General features: G+C 33.7%; 2 protein-coding genes and 1 pseudogene across 3 annotated transcripts; 1 reads left to right on the top strand and 2 right to left on the bottom strand.

The window, feature by feature from the left end:
• Window positions 1-291: 291 nt before the first annotated feature.
• Window positions 292-3,690, bottom strand: LOC146939690 (uncharacterized). Its single transcript, XM_085749807.1, has 3 exons — window positions 3,216-3,690; window positions 2,044-2,608; window positions 292-1,021 (listed from the first exon to the last, which is right to left on the bottom strand). The coding sequence occupies exons 1-3, from the start codon at window positions 3,688-3,690 to the stop codon at window positions 292-294; spliced, it is 1,770 nt and encodes a 589-aa protein (XP_085605933.1).
• Window positions 3,691-5,171: 1,481 nt separating this feature from the next.
• LOC146939691 (3-hydroxy-3-methylglutaryl-coenzyme A reductase-like) lies at window positions 5,172-8,226 on the bottom strand (annotated as a pseudogene). The gene is made up of 6 exons (XR_015031750.1): window positions 8,047-8,226; window positions 7,477-7,586; window positions 7,010-7,357; window positions 6,680-6,709; window positions 5,950-6,047; window positions 5,172-5,462 (listed from the first exon to the last, which is right to left on the bottom strand). The product of XR_015031750.1 is annotated as a 3-hydroxy-3-methylglutaryl-coenzyme A reductase-like (transcript).
• Window positions 8,227-13,186: 4,960 nt separating this feature from the next.
• On the top strand, window positions 13,187-13,732 carry LOC146939692 (uncharacterized). Its single transcript, XM_085753244.1, has one exon. It carries the CDS (start codon window positions 13,292-13,294, stop codon window positions 13,520-13,522), a length of 231 nt encoding a protein of 76 aa, XP_085609370.1. The 5' UTR covers window positions 13,187-13,291; the 3' UTR covers window positions 13,523-13,732.
• The last annotated feature ends 7,724 nt before the right edge of the window (window positions 13,733-21,456 follow it).

The raw sequence follows: 21,456 nt of genomic DNA on the forward strand, positions 1-21,456 counted from the left end.
CTATCTATAAGATATCCTTAACAAAATTACTTACAAGTAACATCAATATTTGAGACTTGACTTGGAGACGAAATCATGTCTAATAATTTCTTCAAATAATAATTTCTTCAAATAATAATAATAATAATAAGGGTCTTGCTAAAGGCACTCTTTAAGGTTTCTCAATTAAGAAATTATTCTTTAAAAAAGTTTAACATTTCAATTTCTGATGCATTGAATGCACAATTTTCCATAAAAATTTACTATTTAAAGTTCTTAAAGAGTGTCTTTAGGGCACTTGTTAGCATTTCCCTAATTGTAATAGTAATAAGTGTCATCACCAGCATATCTATCTACAAAGGTGCCGTTGTCACCACCAGCATATGTATCAACAAAGGTGCGGTTGTCACCACCAGCATATGTATCAACAAAGGTGATGTTGTCACCACATCGAGGATCAATATAATCATCACCAGGGTATGTAACAAAGGTGTTGTTGTCACCACATCGATCAATATCGCTGCCATCGCCACATAAATCGTTGTTCTCCTTCTCCTTGTGTTTATCAACATTAATGACATATAGAAAGTTCAATGGAAGTTCATAATTGTTTGGAAGTTGAAAAACTTTGATTTGCTCATGGCACCTCTCTCTCAAATCTTCAGTCAAAGGGAGACAAAGGGAGTCTTGCAGATCAAGAGAATCAAGATGAGGACAACCATGAAGAATGGAAAGGAGCCCAAAATTGTTAAGAAGAATTCCAGAAAGTTTAAGATGGCATAACCCGGGCATTGTTTTTGCAATAGCAAAAACCTCATCATCAGATTCGTTGCAACAAAACGAGACCAAGCGTCCACAAAGATTTAGTGATTTTAAAAGAGGGCAATTTGCACCAATAGTTTCAAGAGAATACTTAGATAAGTTTCCGTTATATGTAATATCCAATTCCTCTAATAGTGAAAACTTCCAAACAAAATCAATCAGCCCTTTATCTGAGATTTCCTTGCAGCAAAATAGTTGCAACCGCCGTAGGCGACTAGCCCTGTAAAACATTATTAAACAAGATGCTTAAAATATGTGATTCATCCAAACTACATTCCAAATAGATTTGGAAGCATCAATAGCATGTGTATATCAAAGATTAATTGCACATAAATAAAAGGCATGCAAACAACAAGTTGCTACACCTCTTTGATTAGGGTTCCACGATGAAATGTGTTGGATTCTAGTAACGAAGTTTTATTCAGTTTATAATTTTAATTCGTACATACTGATTTTATACAATATCTCAAATGGAACAATATAGGTTGACAACCCTTGTTCCAAGCAGTAGTGAATTGCAGTTTAGGGCTATAAACCCTCGCAATTGTAACTGGTTGAATTGCAGAAATATCTAAATAAACGTCACAGACTCATCACATGGCTATGTCACTATTATAAGCAAAACTTTGCATTTTAGATTCATTCAATTAATGATCTATATGATCTTTATTATAGACCATATACATCATTTAATAAATGAATCTAAAATGGTGTACTTTCTTAAATGCAAACATAAGACAAGTGACAAATTATAAACTAATGATTTCTCAAATTCAAGGATTCCCTAATCGTCGTATCAACCAAACTTAATCTTGTATCTGAGACGATTAACTTACTACTTTATCACCAGACAACGATTTGGTGCACTTGTCAATTCACCAAATATCAAACATTACTTGCACATAAATAGAAGGCTTATGAGCAAGAAGGATTCGATACTAACTTAGAATATGTGTAACATTACTTGAAGTTACAATGTGTTAGTCTAAATAGTTACTTACGTTGAAATGGTTCATTAATATTGTCATATTTATCTTCAATACACTTACTAGTTATCTTTTTTTTTTTGAGAAGCTAAAATGATATTATATAACCAACCAAAAAGCAGTTTCCAAGCACAAGGTGTGCCTAGTAACCACTACAAAGATACAGAGTCCGTACAAAAACAGAAAATAAAAACCAAAACATTAGCCTATGCCCAGACAAGTCAAAGGGCTAGACCACCACATCTGGGTGCCATACACAAACAAAGCATTTTTAGCCTTCAGCCACCCTAAAGATAACAATTTGACCTTGTCTAACAAATGGGGAACAGGTGTTACAATGTTATTAAACAGAAGGTTGTTACGATCATTCCACACAACCCACGTAGACAATAACCAAATAAGTTGCATGAACGAGCGTATAGATCTACCGCCACCTGCCATATGCATAAACTGCACCAAATGATCGGAAATATTATTAGAATCCACCCCATCGAATCCAATCCACTCACGGACCTGCTGCCATAAAGATGCGCTCACTGAGCATGAAAGAAAAAGATGTTCTGCTGTCTCCACTTGCCCGCATCCTGACACACACATAATGTCTTCTGTTGCAATAGCACCACGCATCGCCAGGTTAGCTTTTGTTGGTAAGCGGTCTTTAATGAGTCTCCAAGCAAATACCAAAACCTTCAGCGAAACCTGTTTATGCCACACAAAATCCAGAGACGTGTCCATCTGAGAATTATCACAATTAAGTAACAACTCATAGGCGCCTCGCACCGAATATCCATTAGCAATGTCTGGAAGCCAAACCCATTTATCTGAAACATTTGGAAACAACACAACATCAAATAGTAACGCCCTACACTCCTCTAACAAATCCTCCTCCCATGCCCACAATCTACGCCGCCAACTCCAACCCCCCCTTCCCGCGCCAGACCCGATGAAAACAAGTTTGCCACCGAAATGGTTTTGTTCTCAGCCAAATCAAACAAACGGCGAAACCGAACACAAAGCGGGGTATCACCAATCCACCTATTTAACCAAAACAAAGTTTCAGCCCCATCACCCACCCTCCGCATAACACTATGGCCGAACCACCCAACACCAGTCTCACCATCTCCATCACGAATCCTACCTATATCACGCCACCAAGAAGAAATACTTCGGCCCCCCACCTCCAACCTCCCACCTACTTCGCCATAACGGGCGACTAGAACATGGTACCACAACCCTTCTATATCAACTAACATCCTCCAGCACCATTTACCTAATAAAGCCATATTAAACTCCTTCAGTTTCCGAACCCCCAAACCTCCATGCTCCTTTTTAGAACACCTATCCAAGTAATTTTGCGACAATCCTCACTCCCCCCCCCCCCCCCAAAAAAAAAATTATTCAATAAAGATTCAATGGAAGAGATTGTACCTGATGGAGCTTTGAAGAATGAAAGGGCATAGACAGGAAGAGAAGTCAGAACTGCTTTAAGAAGAATCAAGCGGCCACCGAAAGATAGAAACCTGCTATTCCAACCCGACAGTCTAGATTTAATGCGATTCACAATAGGATCCCAAAACGCTAGTCTCCGCGGATTACCACCAATAGGCAAGCCTAAGTACATAAAAGGAATTTTTCCCACCTTACAACTCAAAACCGCCGCTGCTTCAGACATCCAAGAATCAGGAATATTAACACCCACCAACAAGCTTTTGTGAAAATTTACCTTCAAACCCGACAAGGATTCAAAAATAATAAGAGCCGCTCGAAGAGCCCGCACATTTGTCCAGCTTTTGTTCCCTATTAACAGCGTATCATCAGCAAATTGGAGATGTGAAACCATCACATTATTTACCGGACCAACCGTATATCCTGTGAATAAATTATTATCAACCATAGTCTTCATCAAAATATTTAACCCTTCAGCCGCAATAAGAAACAAAAAAGGGGATAGGGGATCCCCCTGTCGGAGGCCTCTGTGTAGCTTAAACTCATCAGTCGGGCACCCATCAACAAGAACTGAAGCGGTTGCAGTGCCCACACATTCTCTAATCCACTTCCTCCACAAAACCGGAAAAGACATACCCTTCATGACCTCGTCTAAATAGCCCCAATCAACGGAATCGTAGGCTTTTTCAAAGTCCACTTTAAACATCAGAAGCTCCTTCTTAAGTTTCCGAGCCTCATCAATAACCTCATTAGCTATAAGAATACCATTAAGAATTTGACGATTTTGAACAAAAGCAGACTGAGTCTCAGATACCACACTACTAATCACTTTCCTCAATCTATTTGCTAAGAGTTTTGCTATAATTTTATACATACTTCCCACCAAAGAGATTGGACGAAAATCATTAAGTCTCTGTGGGTTGTCCACCTTCGGAATTAGAACAATGAAAGTAGAGTTTATACCTTTAGCCAATTTGCCATTGCGATGAAACTCTGATACAAACCTCATAACATCATCTTTCAAATCTCACCAAAAGTCTTTAATAAACCCGAAGTTGACCCCATCTGGACCTGGACTTTTAAAACTATCACAATCCCAAATAGCTGCCTTAACTTCCTCCACTGAAAAAGGTATGGTAAGGCTCGCACCCTCCGCCACGGGCAACATGCGAAACCGAAGATTAGACACACTCGGTCTCACATCAGCTTGCGATCTAAAATGAGTGGCAAAGTGAGTGAAAACCGCCCGTCTAATAGGATGAACCCCATCAATCCGCACACCATCAACCAAGATAGAACAAAATGCATTGCGACGACGCCGCGTAGACAAGATCGAATGAAAATATTTAGTGTTCGCGTCACCTTCACGGAGCCAATGATTTCTCGATTGTTGCCAACAAATACTATTATTTAACCGAGACAAGGAGTGAATATTTGCTGAAACTTCATGAAGCTCATCACAGTCATCCTCAGAAAAAGCCTCAACTTCCCCTTTACCATCTAACACCGACTGCCTAACTTTCAAAGTATTAATTTTTGCATCCAAATTTTGAAAATGCGCTGCATGCAGTGAGAGAGAGTGAGAAGGTTCTGGATCTGTGAGGGAGACAGAGATAATGTGATAAAGGGGTTTTGTTTTATTTTTAATTTTTAATGAAATAGAAGAGAGGGAAACGAAAATATAAGTGCGCCACTGTAGCGGGATAGGTGGAAAAGGAAAAAATTTGCTTTAATTTTGAGGGGGTTTTAAACTGCCGCAGAATGATAAGCATTTGTTACAACAAAAAGGGAATGCGTCACTGATTCAACTAATTTGCGGGGGTTTTTTAAAACCTCCACAAAATAACCTCCTCAATCCAGCGCGTTTTTTGTAGTGATTGTAAGATTTAAATTTATCAATATTCTCAATTCCAAAATAAATATATAACACTAATAACGTGTCCAAAATATCCTTATATAATCTAATATCAATTGTGACAATACATAACAAATTCATAATAATATCATAAAATATGTCTTCCTCTAAAAGAGATATCATAACAAAACAGAGTCATATCTCTTGTTCAACCTTCCATTACAATTAAAAACTTAGAAGTTCTACAATCAACCAATTGTTGTTTGATGTTTGATATAAAACCTTTATATAATCTAAAAATCATCAGACGTTGCTTTCACCACATGATCCTCTTCCTTCAAAGGCGAATTAATCTCACTTGCAAGATCTGTCTACTGAAATTAAAAAAAGAAAACACTTCATTAGTTAAAATATTTGACAAAGCTTCCACAAAATTACGGAAAAAAGTAAAACAAATACCACACTAGATTGGTGCTCTTTATTGATCGTGCTCTGAACCACTCATTATTGGCATATAATTGTATCAGAAGTTCTGAACCAATCTAAGAAAAGCACCAAACTAACATAACGCTTTTTATTGGCATACAATTGTATCAGAAATTCACAACAAACTGGTTAATTTAAACTTGAAATGTTATTTTCATCTATCATTTTGGACGGGTACTTAACTCTCTAGAATCATCCAAAATTAAAAAGTAAAATAACTTACTTCGTCTGGCTTGATGAAAAAAAAAACTAAAATCTAAAGCTACCGACATATACAATCTAATAAATCACATGATGTATTCGACCAAAAAAAGTCACATGATGTATTATTTCGTCAAAGAAAGGAACAAAAGATAGGATCATAAAAGAACTCACATTAGATGAACCAAAGAAGTAATATTAGATATAGGCAGAAGCTGAGACTCAATTTCCATCCCAAGAGAGTCCTAGACAAAAACATTCGCATTGGAAACCTGTGACAAGTATGCTCTTAAGTCAGTCATGTAAAAGCATAAATCAATGTCTAAAGACTTCAAAACTTAACCAAGTAAATTTGTAGGAATACCATATCTAATGTGTGTGTGTGTTCTGTCAAGAATAATTCCTCAAAGGAATGAATAATGCCCAGCCAAGTAAGAATGATATATTAGAGCTCAGAATCATTTAACAGGTTACCTCAAAGTAAATGAGTCAAACAATATACCTGATAGTAACCACTCATTATTCTCACGCAACCCTTTAAAGCTTGGCCTACTTGTAAAATAACCAGTCCAATATGCATTTGGATGATCAACATACCCGACAGATTGTCTTAAAACACAAATTGGAGCTCTCTAAATTATGTGTGGCAACTTTGAAGTGAAGGGGAAGGGACATGAATGGGAAGTGAGAGAAGCGAGGATTCACTTCGTCATTGTAAAAATAATTAACTCCCCTGATAGATGGTGTTGAATACCACCCTGAGAGAATACAAGTATATATGGCGCGAAAAAGCAAGTATGAATTTCAACTCAAAAGGTGATAAACCAAAAATCCCATTAAAGATGCGAAACAAGGTCTCCAGAAAAACATTTTATGCAACAAACTGCAAATTAAACCAACGTACCTGATTGACATAGTGAATAAACTTATCCATCTGCCTAAAACATGAATTAAACTATTATTAGGATAATAGTAGCATTATCTATAATATATAACATAATGCATTGTCTAGAAAAATAGTAGCACTATCTAGAAAAATAGTAGCATTATCTAGAAAAATAGTAGCATTATCTAGAAACTTTTTTAAGGGAACTACTAAAAAAGCAGTCACTCCAAAAGACCGTCTTTTTATTATATTAACGACTAAAAATTAGTCACTACAAAAGATTCTTGAACATTAGAGATAGTTAATAGATCAGCCAAAAAAAAAGAAGACTAAAACAATTAATTATACCTCAATGGAAGGCATAATAACAGAGATGTGAAGGCCTTTGCCATCATTCACGGCTTCCATCATGGTCATACATTGAGAACTCTCAACATTCTGCGCAGGATCTTGACCTGTAGCCAAGTAAATAGCAGAAACAATATTACTAGCATGTGCATTGAATCCACCAAGAGCACCAGCCATGGCTGAACCAGTAAGATTTTTTTAACATGTTAAGCTCAATCAAAGACTCCACACTAGTCTTCAACACTTTCTTCAACACCTCTTCCTTAATTACAGCCTCACACACCACTGATTTCCCTCTCCCTTCAATCCAATTCACCGCCGCAGCTTTCTTGTCCGAACAAAAATTTCCTATTATTACCAAAACACGTTACATCACAATTTGACCAATAAGTTTGAACATACCAAAAAATACTAAACACAAATACAAATAATCAAAACAAGAGTTATTCATATGATGTAATATTTACCTGATATACCAATAACATCCATATCGGGAAAATTGGTTTGAAGAAAAAGTACGTTTTGTACACCTTTTGATACCTTGTTCATTCCCATTGCATCACCGGTTGAACTATAGCTTTTTTGAAATATAGAACAATAGACATAATAAATTGGTTCAAACATAGCTTTCCAACACAACAGCAAAAAATAACCAACACAGCAGCAAAAAATAATCCAACACAATAAACGATGGTACATTGACATTCATTCCAATGTCATCAGATTCAATTACTTACATCTAGACTCCAAAAGTTTTATTTCAACCCTAAGACAACAAAGTTAATTACACAAAGAACTTCAAGAGTTGAAACTCTGTATCATAGTTGAATATTGGTGAAACCCTAAAATTGTCTTAAAATTGTAATATTGCAGAAAATATTGGTGAACTCTAAATATTGATTTTTCATCAAAATAAAAAGCCTCAAACCCTATAATTATCAATTTCATTAAAACAATTCAAAGGAAGGACAATTTCATCAAACCCTAATTCCCAAATTATTGAACAAATTGATTTATGGAAAATAGAATAAAAATACCTTTATGAGGGAGACAGTGATGGAACAATGAAAGTGACGGAGGGAGAGAGTGAGAGTGATGGAGTGGTTTGACAGCGGCGAGAGTGACAGAGGGAGAAAGTGAGTGTTGGAACAAAGGTTCTGGAGAGTCACGGCGGCGAGAGTGAGAAAGAGAGGTTCTGGATCTGAATATCAATAAATTGCAATTAAAAACTAGTATAGATTAAATAAAGAAACAAATTATTTAACAAAAAACAATTATATTATCTTTGTATTAAAGGAGGTTAAAAACTCCCACAAAACAAACAAAAAAGAAATAAAAAATATATCCTTGTATTTGAGGAGGTTAAAAACTCCCGCAGATTAAACACTTATATTGCGGAGGTTTTGGGTCTGAATACCAGCGGTCACGGAAAACCCCCGCAATTAATTTGTGGGATTAGTATAAGCGGGGGTTTTGAAAAATCCCGCAAAACATTCCGCGGAGGTTAAAAACCGCCGCAAAATAGCTCTAAAACCCCCGCAATTTAGCGCGTTTTTTTGTAGTGATGCCAAGATTTCAACGCCGATTTGATTAATTTGAATTTTTCTTTGAGAACAAAACCTCCCCAACCTTCAACATGCAATGACTTCCACGTGTTACTCACAAATTGTTTATAACCAGGAGCATCTGACCAACATTTCAAGAAGCGGGAAGGTCGAGGACCCCAATTTTCTTCATCCACCGAAAGAAGCAACGGGCAATGATCTGATAATCCTCTTAACTGAGCAATTTGTAAACAATTAGGCCACACTAAGCACCAGTCCTCCGACAATAAAAATCGATCAAGGCGACTCATTGACTTTCCATCACCTTTGTACCAAGTAAACATACATCCACACAACGGTAAATCAATCAACACATTTTCCTCTATAAACTAATTAAACGACTCAAAATCCATCACCCCACCAGCATATGTCACTGAACGTCTTTCCTCCCTACATCTAACCGCATTAAAATCACCACATATACACACCTTCTTTCCCCGTAGGGACTGAATACGTACCGACAAAGAATCCCATAACACTTGTCTCGCATACCCTTCGCAGGGGGCATACACATTAAACAGATAAAACTCCTCATTAGAAACAATAAACCGACCATAATATACACTTACTAGTTATCACATTGATCATTTATCTTCAATAAACTTACTAGTTATCACATTGATCAATATAATTATTAACTTACGATCATATTAGTCTCTATTAACGTCGGATCTAGGATTTCATTTTTGGTTTGGTTATGTTTTATTAACACTAAAAGTTGCAAATGACGATGCTAGATTCAAACATAAAACACTTTGTAAAAGTTTAAGATACTAAACATACCATAATGTTTATACTCCGCTTCAAGTGCAAATCTACGCTACTAAACAAACCATAATGTTTATAGTCCTCTATTATTAAGTATTTTATTGCTTAATAAAAGTCTATTGATGCTTATTTTGTTTTTCATTTTTTCATCTATTATTTATATATAAAATGACATGTATTATTGGTCATTTGTTTAATGATCAAGTCCCCGTCTGTTTTTAAGAAAAAGTGTGATTGCCTTTTTTTTTTAATGAGAAATGATATTTTGACAACCATTTTTTGACAACTTTTGGACAACTTTCTCTCTCATACTCAGATGATGTTGTTATCCTCTCTCTTCCTTTTTCTCTCTCCATTGTTTTTGACCAATAAAAAGTGAGAAAAACAAAGTTGTCAACAAAGTTGTCATCAAATGGATGTCAAAATATCATTACTCCTTTTTAATTTAGGGTAAATACAGACTTTGATCCCTTAACTTATTTTTGCGTTTCATTTTGGTCCCTTAACTTTAAACTGTCTCAATTTGGTCGCTTAAGTATCTCTCCGTTTACCAAAGTGGTCCCTTCCGTTAGTTTTCCGTTAGGTTTAATAAAAAACTTTAAATATGGTACACGTGTCATTTTGTCATTTGTTAAGAACTTATTTATTTCCTTCATCTTCTCCATACAATCCTTCATCTTCTTTCTAAAAAAAAAAAATGAACCAGTGACAACAACAACAACACATCAACAACAGCAGTAACAACAATACCAAATCAGATTCAACAATTTTTGCTTTCTTTCATTATCATCATCATAATTAAAAAAAAAAAGAGAGAAAAGAAAAAGGAAAGAGGAACAGATCGTGAGAGAGAGAAAAGAGGAAGGAAGGAAGAAGAAGGAAGAAGGAAGAAGGAGGAAGGAGGAATTCCATCATTTTACTATCCAAGTTCAAAATCGAATCTGAGTTCAAAATTTCATCAACACCATACGATCTTAAAATCGAATCCGGCGAAGATGACGGTTGAGTAGTATCCACCATCACTTTCGATTTAACCCATTGCAATTTATAGAATCCAAAAAGAAAATCAAATACAACTGAACCCAGAAATAATAACAGCAACCACAACTTCAATTAATTTTTTCCAAATTAGTGTATGACATGCAAGAAGAAGAAAAAAGATGAAGAAGGAAGAAGAGGGAGTGGACTTCGGACTTCAGATTCAACAGCAACAACCTCAGTTGAATTCAATAAGCTTCAGATTTGGCTTTGTCCATCTGGGTTGCAATTTGGAGGCAATTTGTTTCTTCTTCAGCAGCAGCAAAAGAGGAACACAGATGAAGGAGAATTGGAACATGATTTCAGTACCCAATCATTAGATGGTGTTATGAGAAGACCAATGGAAGATGAAGAAAGTGTTTTGCTGGTATTATGAGAAGATCTATGGAAGAAGAAAAAGGCTTATGGTGTTATGGTGTATTACTGGGTTTTCTTTCTCCTTCTCTCTCTACGTTTTCTTCATTCTCTCTCTAACCTGGCAAAGTTAACGTTTTTTTGAAAAAAACTCACAGAAGGGGCCATTTTGGTAAACGGAGAGATACTTAAGGGACCAAATTGAGACAGTTTAAAGTTAAGGGACCAAAATGAAACGCAAAAATAAGTTAAGGGACCAAAGTCTGTATTTACCCTTTAATTTAATATTACTTATTTCATTGTACCAAAAAAAAAATATTACTTATTTCATGCTACTTTATTTATATAATTTGTTTTATTATTTATATGGACCAAAACCCACGAAAAAACAACCATAGTTCTCTATTATGCTTTTTTTTTTACTCTTGAATGTTAAGAAAATTGGGGTGAAAGTGTTTCGATTCATATCGATAGGCTTAGCTCTCTTTTTGGAGTTATGTAGTTCAACTGATTTGAATTAAGAGTTAAAGAATTGGAGGTCGTGAGTTCAAATTCAAACAAAGAAATAAAAATATTAATCTAATTAACAGCAGACTACTGTAAGTTGTCATTCAAAAAAATGGTGGAAAATTTGGTGTTGCTATAGCCACACCAAGCAATGAACTACATTCGTCCATCGTCCTTAATGAAAATAGTTAATGTCAACATTGAGGTGCTATTTTAACGTCAAAATTGGTACAAATGAAGTATACAATCAAAAATTATTTTAGAATTTTAATACATTTAGAGTCTATTTTGACCACTCGTCATACATTCTAGAACCAAAATAACATTACCCCAAAATATATCACATCATACCTTGCAAGACCAAAAATTTGGGTAAGGACCACGACTGTAATAAATGTTCAAATAAAGGCAGGAATGTTTGATTTTGAAAGAGTGGTGCTAATTTCAGGAGACTAGTAAAATAGAGTGATGAAAGTGCAATTAAATCAAAAATAAAAAGAGAAGAAGACTGCGGATTACAAACAAGTCTTATGTGGACAGAACTCCATATAAAAATTATTTGAACACAAATAAAAAGTAAAAAATAATCCCTCAAAAAAAAAGTAAAAAATAAATAATTTAGTCACCTTATTTTATTATTTTCTCTTTTAGTTTTTTAATTATGTATGTGTGAGTTTAAACAATTTTTATTTGAAATTACACTTAAATAATTATTTGAGTGAAATTTTAAGTTTCTCTTTCACAAATTTTTTGCATTTTTTTTTTAGTCCTATGATAAAAAAAAATTATACCATAATAGATTTTTACATTCTCATTGGAGACTCAACAACTTAGTCCCTATTATAAATACTTAATACTACCTCCGTCCCTAATTATAGGACCCTTTTGAAAAAATAACGGGAATTAAGATAGTGGATATTTGTATTAAATATGTTTGTAATTACTATTGGTTTTACAATTTTATCCTTTAAGAGAGAGGGTTGGTTTATGTTTTCAACATGTTATTTATTGCTTATTGAAGAAAAAGATGTATAATAAATAGGGGCATGTATGTAAAGAAATAATTAATGTAGTTGGAAATAGCAAAAGGGTCTTATAAAAAGGGACAAAAAAAATTCTCAAAAGGGTCTTATAATTAGGGACGGAGGTAGTAACTATGTGACTCATTAAACTATAAAAGACAATTTTAAATGTCATTGTTCAATTAATTTGGAGGATGCGACTCATCTGTTTTTTCACTGTGACTTTTAATCCATGTCGGCTCTTGGAAGTGCAATTGCGGCACTATTGAATTAATTTGGTTTTATACGGTTTTAGTCTCGTGGAAAGAAATAAGTTCAAGAAACTTTAATAATAAAAATGACAATATCCACACTGACAAAAAAAAAATGACAATATCCACCATTTCTTCGACCCATATCATTATTTAGGATACCCTTGCTTATCTAGTGGAGGAATTTTTAGGTGGTCCAGGACTAAGAAATTTTCTTTGGTCACAACCAAAGAAAGAAGAGAGAGAAGAGAGAAAAAATGAAAAGTATTTGTTTATTTGTGAAAAGAGAGAAGGCAAAAACTCTATGTGTGACCAAACCAAATTTTTTGGTCCTAGTTCACACAAGAGTTTCTCCATCCAGTGACCCATATCGTTATTTCCATGACTCATGCAATCCATGAACTAGGCACGTTTTGATTCTACTACCTAAAATAAAGCATGGAACGAAAAGAGACAAAACACGTGTCGAACAGCCAATGCAAACTATGACACCTGCACCAATAATACTTAAGCTGCAGACACGTAGCAGTAACACATCACCGCACCCATCCAACACTGTTCACGAAAATGAAACCAACCAAACATTATAAAAAAGGTTAAGAACAACAAGGTTCAATTAACAAAACAAACTTCAACAACAAGAACAACAACAAATTAAGCATCAAACAACAACAAATTAAGCATCAAACATATAAATAAAATCACTACTAGCTCATTTGATTTTTATTGAAACTAAAGATGGTTGGCGTAGGAGTTCCAATATGCGTGGAGTGTGGTACAAGAAGCAACCCGTGCCGGTGTAAGGTGGTGGGGCCAACACTCGGGTTCGTGGCGTTTGTCGCGGCGGCGGTGGTGGAGTGGCCGGTTGGGGCTTTTGTCTATATCTTTAAGCATAGGAAGGGTCGCAAAATTATGGGTCATCCTGCCACTGTTGTATACCCAAAAGTCAACAGAGCCATCCCCATATAATTAACTTTCATTCTATAAATTAGTAGTATTTCGTTGTATTTATTTTGTATTTTAACCCAATTTCCCATTTCATGTTATAAAATGTACTCCATATAGTTTTGCTGTTTTAGATGCATCATAAACTAAGCAATCAAACTAAGAACTTTTTTTTGCTTCGTGTTATTTGATATTTGTATTTTCAAGTTATGAATGGACTTTGTTGTTTGCCTATATATCTCTTCATTTAAAAAATAGTAGATGTTGGATATGAGCGTAATACCTCTTTTCTGGTGGCGTTATTTTTGTGGGAAGGAAGTAGAAGGGTTACCAAGAAGTGAGGGTTACCAAGAAGTGAGAATTGGATGAAAGGAGTGAGTGAGAATTGATATATAATTGACACATGACTCATTTACATTATGTTTTAATAGTTACCGTTTATTCTTACTATTTTTACATACAAATGTCGTTCTCACTCGGTTTTTGAAAGAGGCTTGTTTAATTAAGTGAAATCAAGCGATAAAATGCGTTAGGTATCAAGCGGTTGTGCATTTTATTTATTTTTTAAAATAATGTGAAATTTCTAAATTATACTTTAATTTCAAGCGACTTAAAGTGGTTCCTTCAACACAAAAAGACTTAAAATGGTGAAAAATACATTTTTTGGTCAAAATGAGAGTAACTTTATTAACTTACTTCTTTATATCTTTTATCAAAATATGATTTTTGGTCAAAATAAGAGTATACTTCTTAACTTACACCTTTACATTTTTTAGGGGAGTAATTTAACATACGTGTTTGAATTAAATTCAAAAGAGTAGATCTTTTGGAATCATGGATAAAGATTATAAAATTGTAGAAAGTAACACTAATGCTAATACGATGATATTAAAAGTGCAAGAGTCAACTCCTTTATTTTAGGAGAAAATATAAGTCAATTTATTTATTTTAGACAAAAGCCCTCCATATTTTATATTTTATAATCCAAAAAGTTGGGCGTAGGAGAGCAATTGGAGAGTGGAAATAGAATTTCCCTTATTAATTTGCTCATTCAAAGAGGGTTAAAGCTTCTTCAACAAGCCAACAAACGACTAGCAAGAGACAACGTGAACACAGAGCGGAGACCAAAAGGGAGAATATCCAGGAGACATCAGGACCATTATAATTTTGATCACTAACACCCAACTCCTTAGAGACTTTCTACTTCACTATAAATAGATCTTGAAAAAAGAGGAAAAAGTACACACTATTTATACCACATACTTCTAACTTCTAGTACATCCATTACTTCGTCAAAGTGTTTACAAGTATCACTGCCATCAATACACGATGAGGCATTGGTCAACACTTCAACCTTCTGTATAGCCAACTTCTGATGTTCCACCTTTTATAAAGCCAACTTTTATAAGTCGTGTATTTAATATTTCAAAAGTAAAATGAACTTTATATCAATGTAAAACTACTCCTTCATATCATGTGTAAGACTCCTAGAACATCTTCAATAGAAGAATTGTTTTGAGTTGCTTGATTTACTTAAGTAATCTATAAGAAACTTTAACCAACTACGATTGTAATATGCAACCTATATATGACTCCGTGAGTTTATATATTTATTATTTGCACTGAATATTGAGTACTAAAAACTTGTTTTTAAAAGATTAAGTTATCTGAAAGCTACATTGCTCCGTGAAATTCTATCACATAAATTAATCAAACTCAATTACATCACATAGACACACTCTAATGGTAAAAAAATAAAATAAAGGACAAAACAAAACTTGATAACATAGTGACTTATGATGCTAGGAAAAAAATATTGTCACAAAAGTGTCTGAAATTAATTGTACAAATACCATTCAATGTTATCCCTCATGCTCATGCTCTATTTGTGTAGTTATGATGCTTAAAAAAGTTGGGTGTTAGTTTTAGAGCAAATGAAATCATATAGATTATTAATCGTAACTTGATCATCTCAAAGTGCTTATCGTGCTTTGTGGTTTTGTAAATTTAACGGTGCTTCTGTCACTAATTGTAAGACTATTTATAAAAAAAAAAATTGTTTGTTCTTTAATATCAGCGCTGGTCCAAGCAAGGGCTTTATGTCACGAAATTTTATTATCTTTTTAATAAATAAATAAGGCCTCTAATCAGTGATAGGTTCAATAGTCTATAGTGAGACAATTCCTGAAAAAAGACCTCGGAGAAAGACACAATGGCCACTGAGAAAAAAAAAGGTCTTCCATCCCATTTTATCAAAAGAATTCTGATGCTAATTTGTTTTCTTTTGAGAAAAAATAAACTCTTTGTATATTTTTGTTTAAGTTGACTTTCTCTTTGAAACCTGAGTAACACAACAACTGTTTCATCATTCATTCCTTTGTCTGCTTCAATTTTTTAAGCTTTTGGTTTTCCCATTTCACATTTACAATGTTTCAACAAAGATTAAATGAATTGTCTTTATTGTTGATTGAAAAATAAATGTTGAATGAAATTGATTATGATAATTTAATAAATGATTTTGTATCTCAAAATTTATAAAAAAATTAAATTTAAATAAAAATGAAATATTAATATATTTTTTAACTAGCGTTGGGCCGGCCCTGTTTAACATAAGACCATCTACAGATTTTTAGATGTATTTATTACACTTTTTCAACTATACCATTTATTAATACTATCAATATATCTTAGTATGTGAAAAGTTAACATTAAATATATCTACGCACAAAATATAATATGATAATAGGCATATATATTTGTGACAACTTTACTATTTCAACAATTTTTCTTAATATTCGTGTTTTTTAATGAGTAAATGGTCACTTTAGTATCTGACTGTACACCTCGTTGCCACAAAGGACCATGACACAAGATTAAATACAAAGCAGTCCTTGAATATGCACTTCTATTATCAATTTAGTCTCTGACGTTAAAAAATTTTGTTAACTGATGAGGTGACAAATGTTTTGTGCTGACAAGGTGCATTAGGTGTCACTGTGAAAGATGAAAATGGTCACTTTGGTACCTTAACCTAAAATCAAGATTCCCAAATTAAATCTCAAATCCCAAAATCCCTGAATCCCGAATTTACTCCCTAAATCTCATCTAATTCTCTCTCTTTTGTTCAAAATCAAATCTTCCAGTAAACACCAAAATCGAATCACATTATGATGAATGTTGGTTCAAACTCGCTCCAACGAAGCGTTGCTCATTTGTCAAGAACTGGGTCATATTCCTCAATGAAGTTGTCATGAGCATATAAAAAAACAAACAGAAAACATTAAAATAGTCATTAAGGTCCTTGACCGTGTATACTTACTATCAGTTAGGTCCCTGACCATAAACACTTATTGTCACTAAAGTCCCTGATAGTAAACACTTACATGCATAAAGTGGCAACATCACAAAACACATATAAAATCAGCCACTACTATAAAAAGTACGCACCTTTTCCATCATTGATTTGCATTCTTCATCCTAACTGCATACAACTTTGCACCTGATGAGGTGACAAATGTTTTGTGCTGACAAGATGCATTAGGTGTCACAGAGAATAAAGTGAAAGATGAAAATGGTCACTTTGGTACCTTAACCTAAAATCAAGATTCCAAAATTAAATCTCAAATCCCAAAATCCATGAATCCCGAATTTACTCCCTAAATCTCATCTAATTCTCTCTCTTTTGTTCAAAATCAAATCTTCCATTAAACACCAAAATCGAATCACATTATGATGAATGTTGGTTCAAACTCGCCCCAACGAAGCGTTGCTCATTTGTCAAGAACTGGGTCATATTCCTCAATGAAGTTGTCATGAGCATATAAAAAAACAAACAGAAAACATTAAAATAGTCATTAAGATCACTGACCGTGTATACTTACTATCAGTTAGGTCCCTGACAATAAACACTTATTGTCACTAAAGTCCCTGATAGTAAACACTTACATGCATAAAGTGGCAACATCACAAAACACATATAAAATCAGCCACTACTATAAAAAGTACGCACCTTTTCCATCATTGATTTGCATTCTTCATCCTAATTGCATACAACTTTGCACCTTTGTTTGTCATTTTTCAACCACTTTATATCACTTCTATGGTATACAATGTAGTTCCTCACAACTACTTTGAATATATCCAAAGTTTCAAATTCCATTCCTAGGTCCAATTGAAGCTGACAAACTTTGCATTTGAATTAAACTGAGCGAAAACTTGTCTTTCATTTCCATCACCTTCATCATCGGCACTAACATGGCTCCTTAGCTCTTAAGAATGCATGGTAACTATCATTATCGTTAGAAAAATCATTATCAACAACATTCACTTCAACATTAATACCCAAGGTTTGTTAGGGACCTTAGTGATAATGAATGTTTATTCTCAGGGACCTAACTGATAGTAAGTATGCACAATCAGGGACTTTAAGGACTGTTTTAACATTTTCTCTTTGTTTATTTATTCTATATGCTCAGGACATTTTCATTGAGGAAGATGACATAGTTCTTGACGAATAAGCAACACTTTATTTGGACGAGTTTGCACCAACGCCCACCATTATGTGATTTATTTTTGGTGTTTAATGAATGATTTGATTTTGAACAAAATATGGAATTAGATGATATTTAAGGGGTTAAGGATTTGAGGATTAAATTCGTGATTTAGGGATTTGAGGATTCAATTTGGGATATTGATTTTCGGTTCAGAAACCAAAGTGACGCTTTTATACTTTCACATTAGTTTTTGTGATACCTCATGCACCTTATGAACACAAAACGTTTTGACGCCTCATGAGTTAACAAAAGTTTTTAACGCCAAAGACTAAACTAATAATGGAAATCCACATTCAGGAACTACTTTATATTTAACTCTGAATCAAAGATTTTTGTGACAGTGAGATACATAGTCAGAGACCAAACTAAAGTGACCATTTAATTTTTTAAGTTCTTTTAACCTACTACTAAAAAATTGGAAGGAGGGAGTAAATCTTTATTTTGCTTCTTAAAAAAAAAGTAGACTTAAATATGTCATTAGTCCTCGCAGTTTCACCAAATTTTTGCATTGGTCCCTGCACTTTTTTTGTTTGGCATTGATCCTCGCACTTTATAAAATATTTGGTTTTAATCCTTCTGTTAAGTCCAAGTTAAAAAAAAGGCAAAACTAACCGTGTGCCACGTGGACCAATCATTCCACGCCACGTGGCACACTAAAAAACAAAAAAATATTTCAGTTTTTTAATTATTATTTTATGAGTTTTTCTGATTACACCCAAGGTATTTTTGGTTACACCCCATGATGACCAAAACACCCTTATTTACTTTCTAAATTTCCAACAATTACTTTTAACTTTCTTCCCCTCTTCTTCTTCTCCTTGTTCTTTTTCCTTTACATGACTTTCTCCATTTCATTTTCCTCCTCCTCTTCTTCGTGAAGGTTTCATAAAATTCAAAAATTATACACTCATTCTCATGCTAATCATCTTCAATTCAACCGCGAATGTCCTCCTTCTCCCTTCCCAATCATTCCCCACTTCAATTCACCCTTTCCTCTTTTTTTTTTTTAAGAAACAAAAAGACAATTTATTAAGAATCAACCCAGTTACAAGATGTGACTGAGAATGCTATAACTAATACCAATCCAAGACAAGATCTTAAAGAACGAAACTTAATCATACAATTGGTTACAAATTCAAAACTAACAGATCCAAAAATTATACAGTTGCAGCAAGCCTTCTATGTTACAGCAAAATTTACAATGCCTATTACTTGAAAGGAGACCTCCATTGAACGGACAATGACCAAACAACATACAAATTACCAATTAAGAAAAGACTAGCAAATGAAGGTCCGTGAATTCAATTTCAGTGCGTGCATATAGAGTTAAAACTACACCAACGTAAATTAATTTTACGTACACCAACGTAAATTAATTTTACGCACACCTTCACGTAAATTAATTTTACGTACACCTTCATAATTTACAATTTACAAGGTTTTAGTTAACTGAGTTCACGTATGGGACAAAGGCTATTTTTGTAATATGATAAAATATGAATGGAATTTTGGGTGTAACTAGATATTTTAAGGGTGTAACTAGAATGAGTCTTATTTTATTCATTATTCTTTTACTTAAATACGTATATTTAGATTTTATCTAATTATATAAATTATACTTTACGGGTTCAAAGTTAGAAAAAGATTTGGGACGTTGATTTTATAAAACAAAGATATTTGTATTATGAGTTTTTTAAGCTACGTTGATACAAAATAAAAAAAAAGTTTTAATATATAATTTGCCTCCCGTAATTATACTTTGTTTATATACCCCAGTTTTTAATATTTTAAGCTATTTCCCAAATCTTCTTTAAAAAATATATATTTCCAAATCTACAACATTGAATTTTTTTACAACGTTTTTTTTTCTACAGTTCTAAATGACTATGCTATACAATTAAACCTTATTTTTGTCAAATAATTACAGCTTATTCCTTCTTTAAAAAAGATTTTTTTTTATTTTTATAATTACTCTTAATAAAAAAATGAACAGAATAATAATGTGAATTTTTTTTTTAAAAAAAAAAATATTCATGAACCAATACCGAAGTGCAAAGACTAATATTAATAAATGTTGAAAGTGAAAAGACTAATGATATTTTTAAATCAAAAAATAATAATAAAAAAATTGGAATTTTTTTTTGTCTTTTAGTGTGCCACGTGGCGTGGAATGATTGGTCCACGTGGAACACCGTTAGTTTTTCCTTTTTTTTAACTTGGACTTAAGAGAAGGACCAAAACCAAATATTTTACAAAGTGCAGGGGCTAATGCCAAACAAAAAAAAATTCAGGGACTAATGCCAAAATTTGGTTAAACTACAGGGACTAATAACATACTCCCTCCGTCCCTTAATGTAACCCCCTCTTGTTTTTTTCACATTTCTTCAGAAAAGTTATCAGTGTAATTAATATGTTTGTTTTGTATATTAATATTATCAAACTGTCCTTTATTTGTATGTGTAATAAATTTGACTATTCATATTTCAAGACAAATTAGTAGTATTAATTAGGGGTATGTTTAGGAAAAAAGTAATAAATGCATCTAGTAATTTGAAAAGGGGGTTACATTTAGGGACAAAAATAAAATCAAATGGGTGGTTACATTAACAGACGGATGGAGTATTTAAACCAAAAAAGTATTTTTAATGGATCAGTGCAAATTCAACTGTCGACATGCGATGGTACATCCGTAAATAAAAGAAAGCCGTGACTTGTCGACATGCGATGGTACATCCGTAAATAAAATAAAGCAAAGGAATAAAAAGAGACAAGGCACATGTGAAACCGCCAAAGCAAGTAAGATACGTGCACCAATAATACTTAACCTGCAAACATTATAAAAGGAACAACAAGGTTCAATTCAATTAATATACTTCAACAATAAGAACAAAAAATCAAGCATCAAACAAAATTACAATTACAAGCTCTAGCTAATTTATTTTGCTTGAAATTAAAGATGGTTAGAACTAGAACTAGAAGCAACCCGGGCCGGCGTAAGGTGGTGGGGCCAACGGTTGGGTTCGTGGCGCTTGTCGTTGCCGGGGTGGTGGAGTGGCCGGTTGGGGCTGTTGTTTACATCTTTAAGCATAGCAAAGGTCGCAGAATCATGGGTCATCCTGCCCATGTTGTATACCCGAAAGTCACCAGAGCCATTCCCATCTAACTTTTTATGTAAATTAGTAGTATTTTCGTTGTATTTATTTTGTCTTGTTATCCAATTTCCCATTTCATGTTATAATATGTACATGTACTCCATACAGTTTTGATGTACGAGCATCATAATTTGTGGGAACATATATGTTTTGTTTAGTTTGCTGTTTTAGATGTATGATAAACTAAGCAATCAAACTAAGCTTTTTTTGCTTCGTGTTATTTGATATTTGTTTTTCAAGTTATGAGTTATGA

This window comes from Medicago sativa, chromosome 3, assembly GCF_051527215.1.
Source record: "Medicago sativa cultivar Bolivia chromosome 3, Bolivia_mono, whole genome shotgun sequence".
In the NCBI taxonomy this organism is placed as follows: domain Eukaryota; kingdom Viridiplantae; phylum Streptophyta; class Magnoliopsida; order Fabales; family Fabaceae; genus Medicago; species Medicago sativa.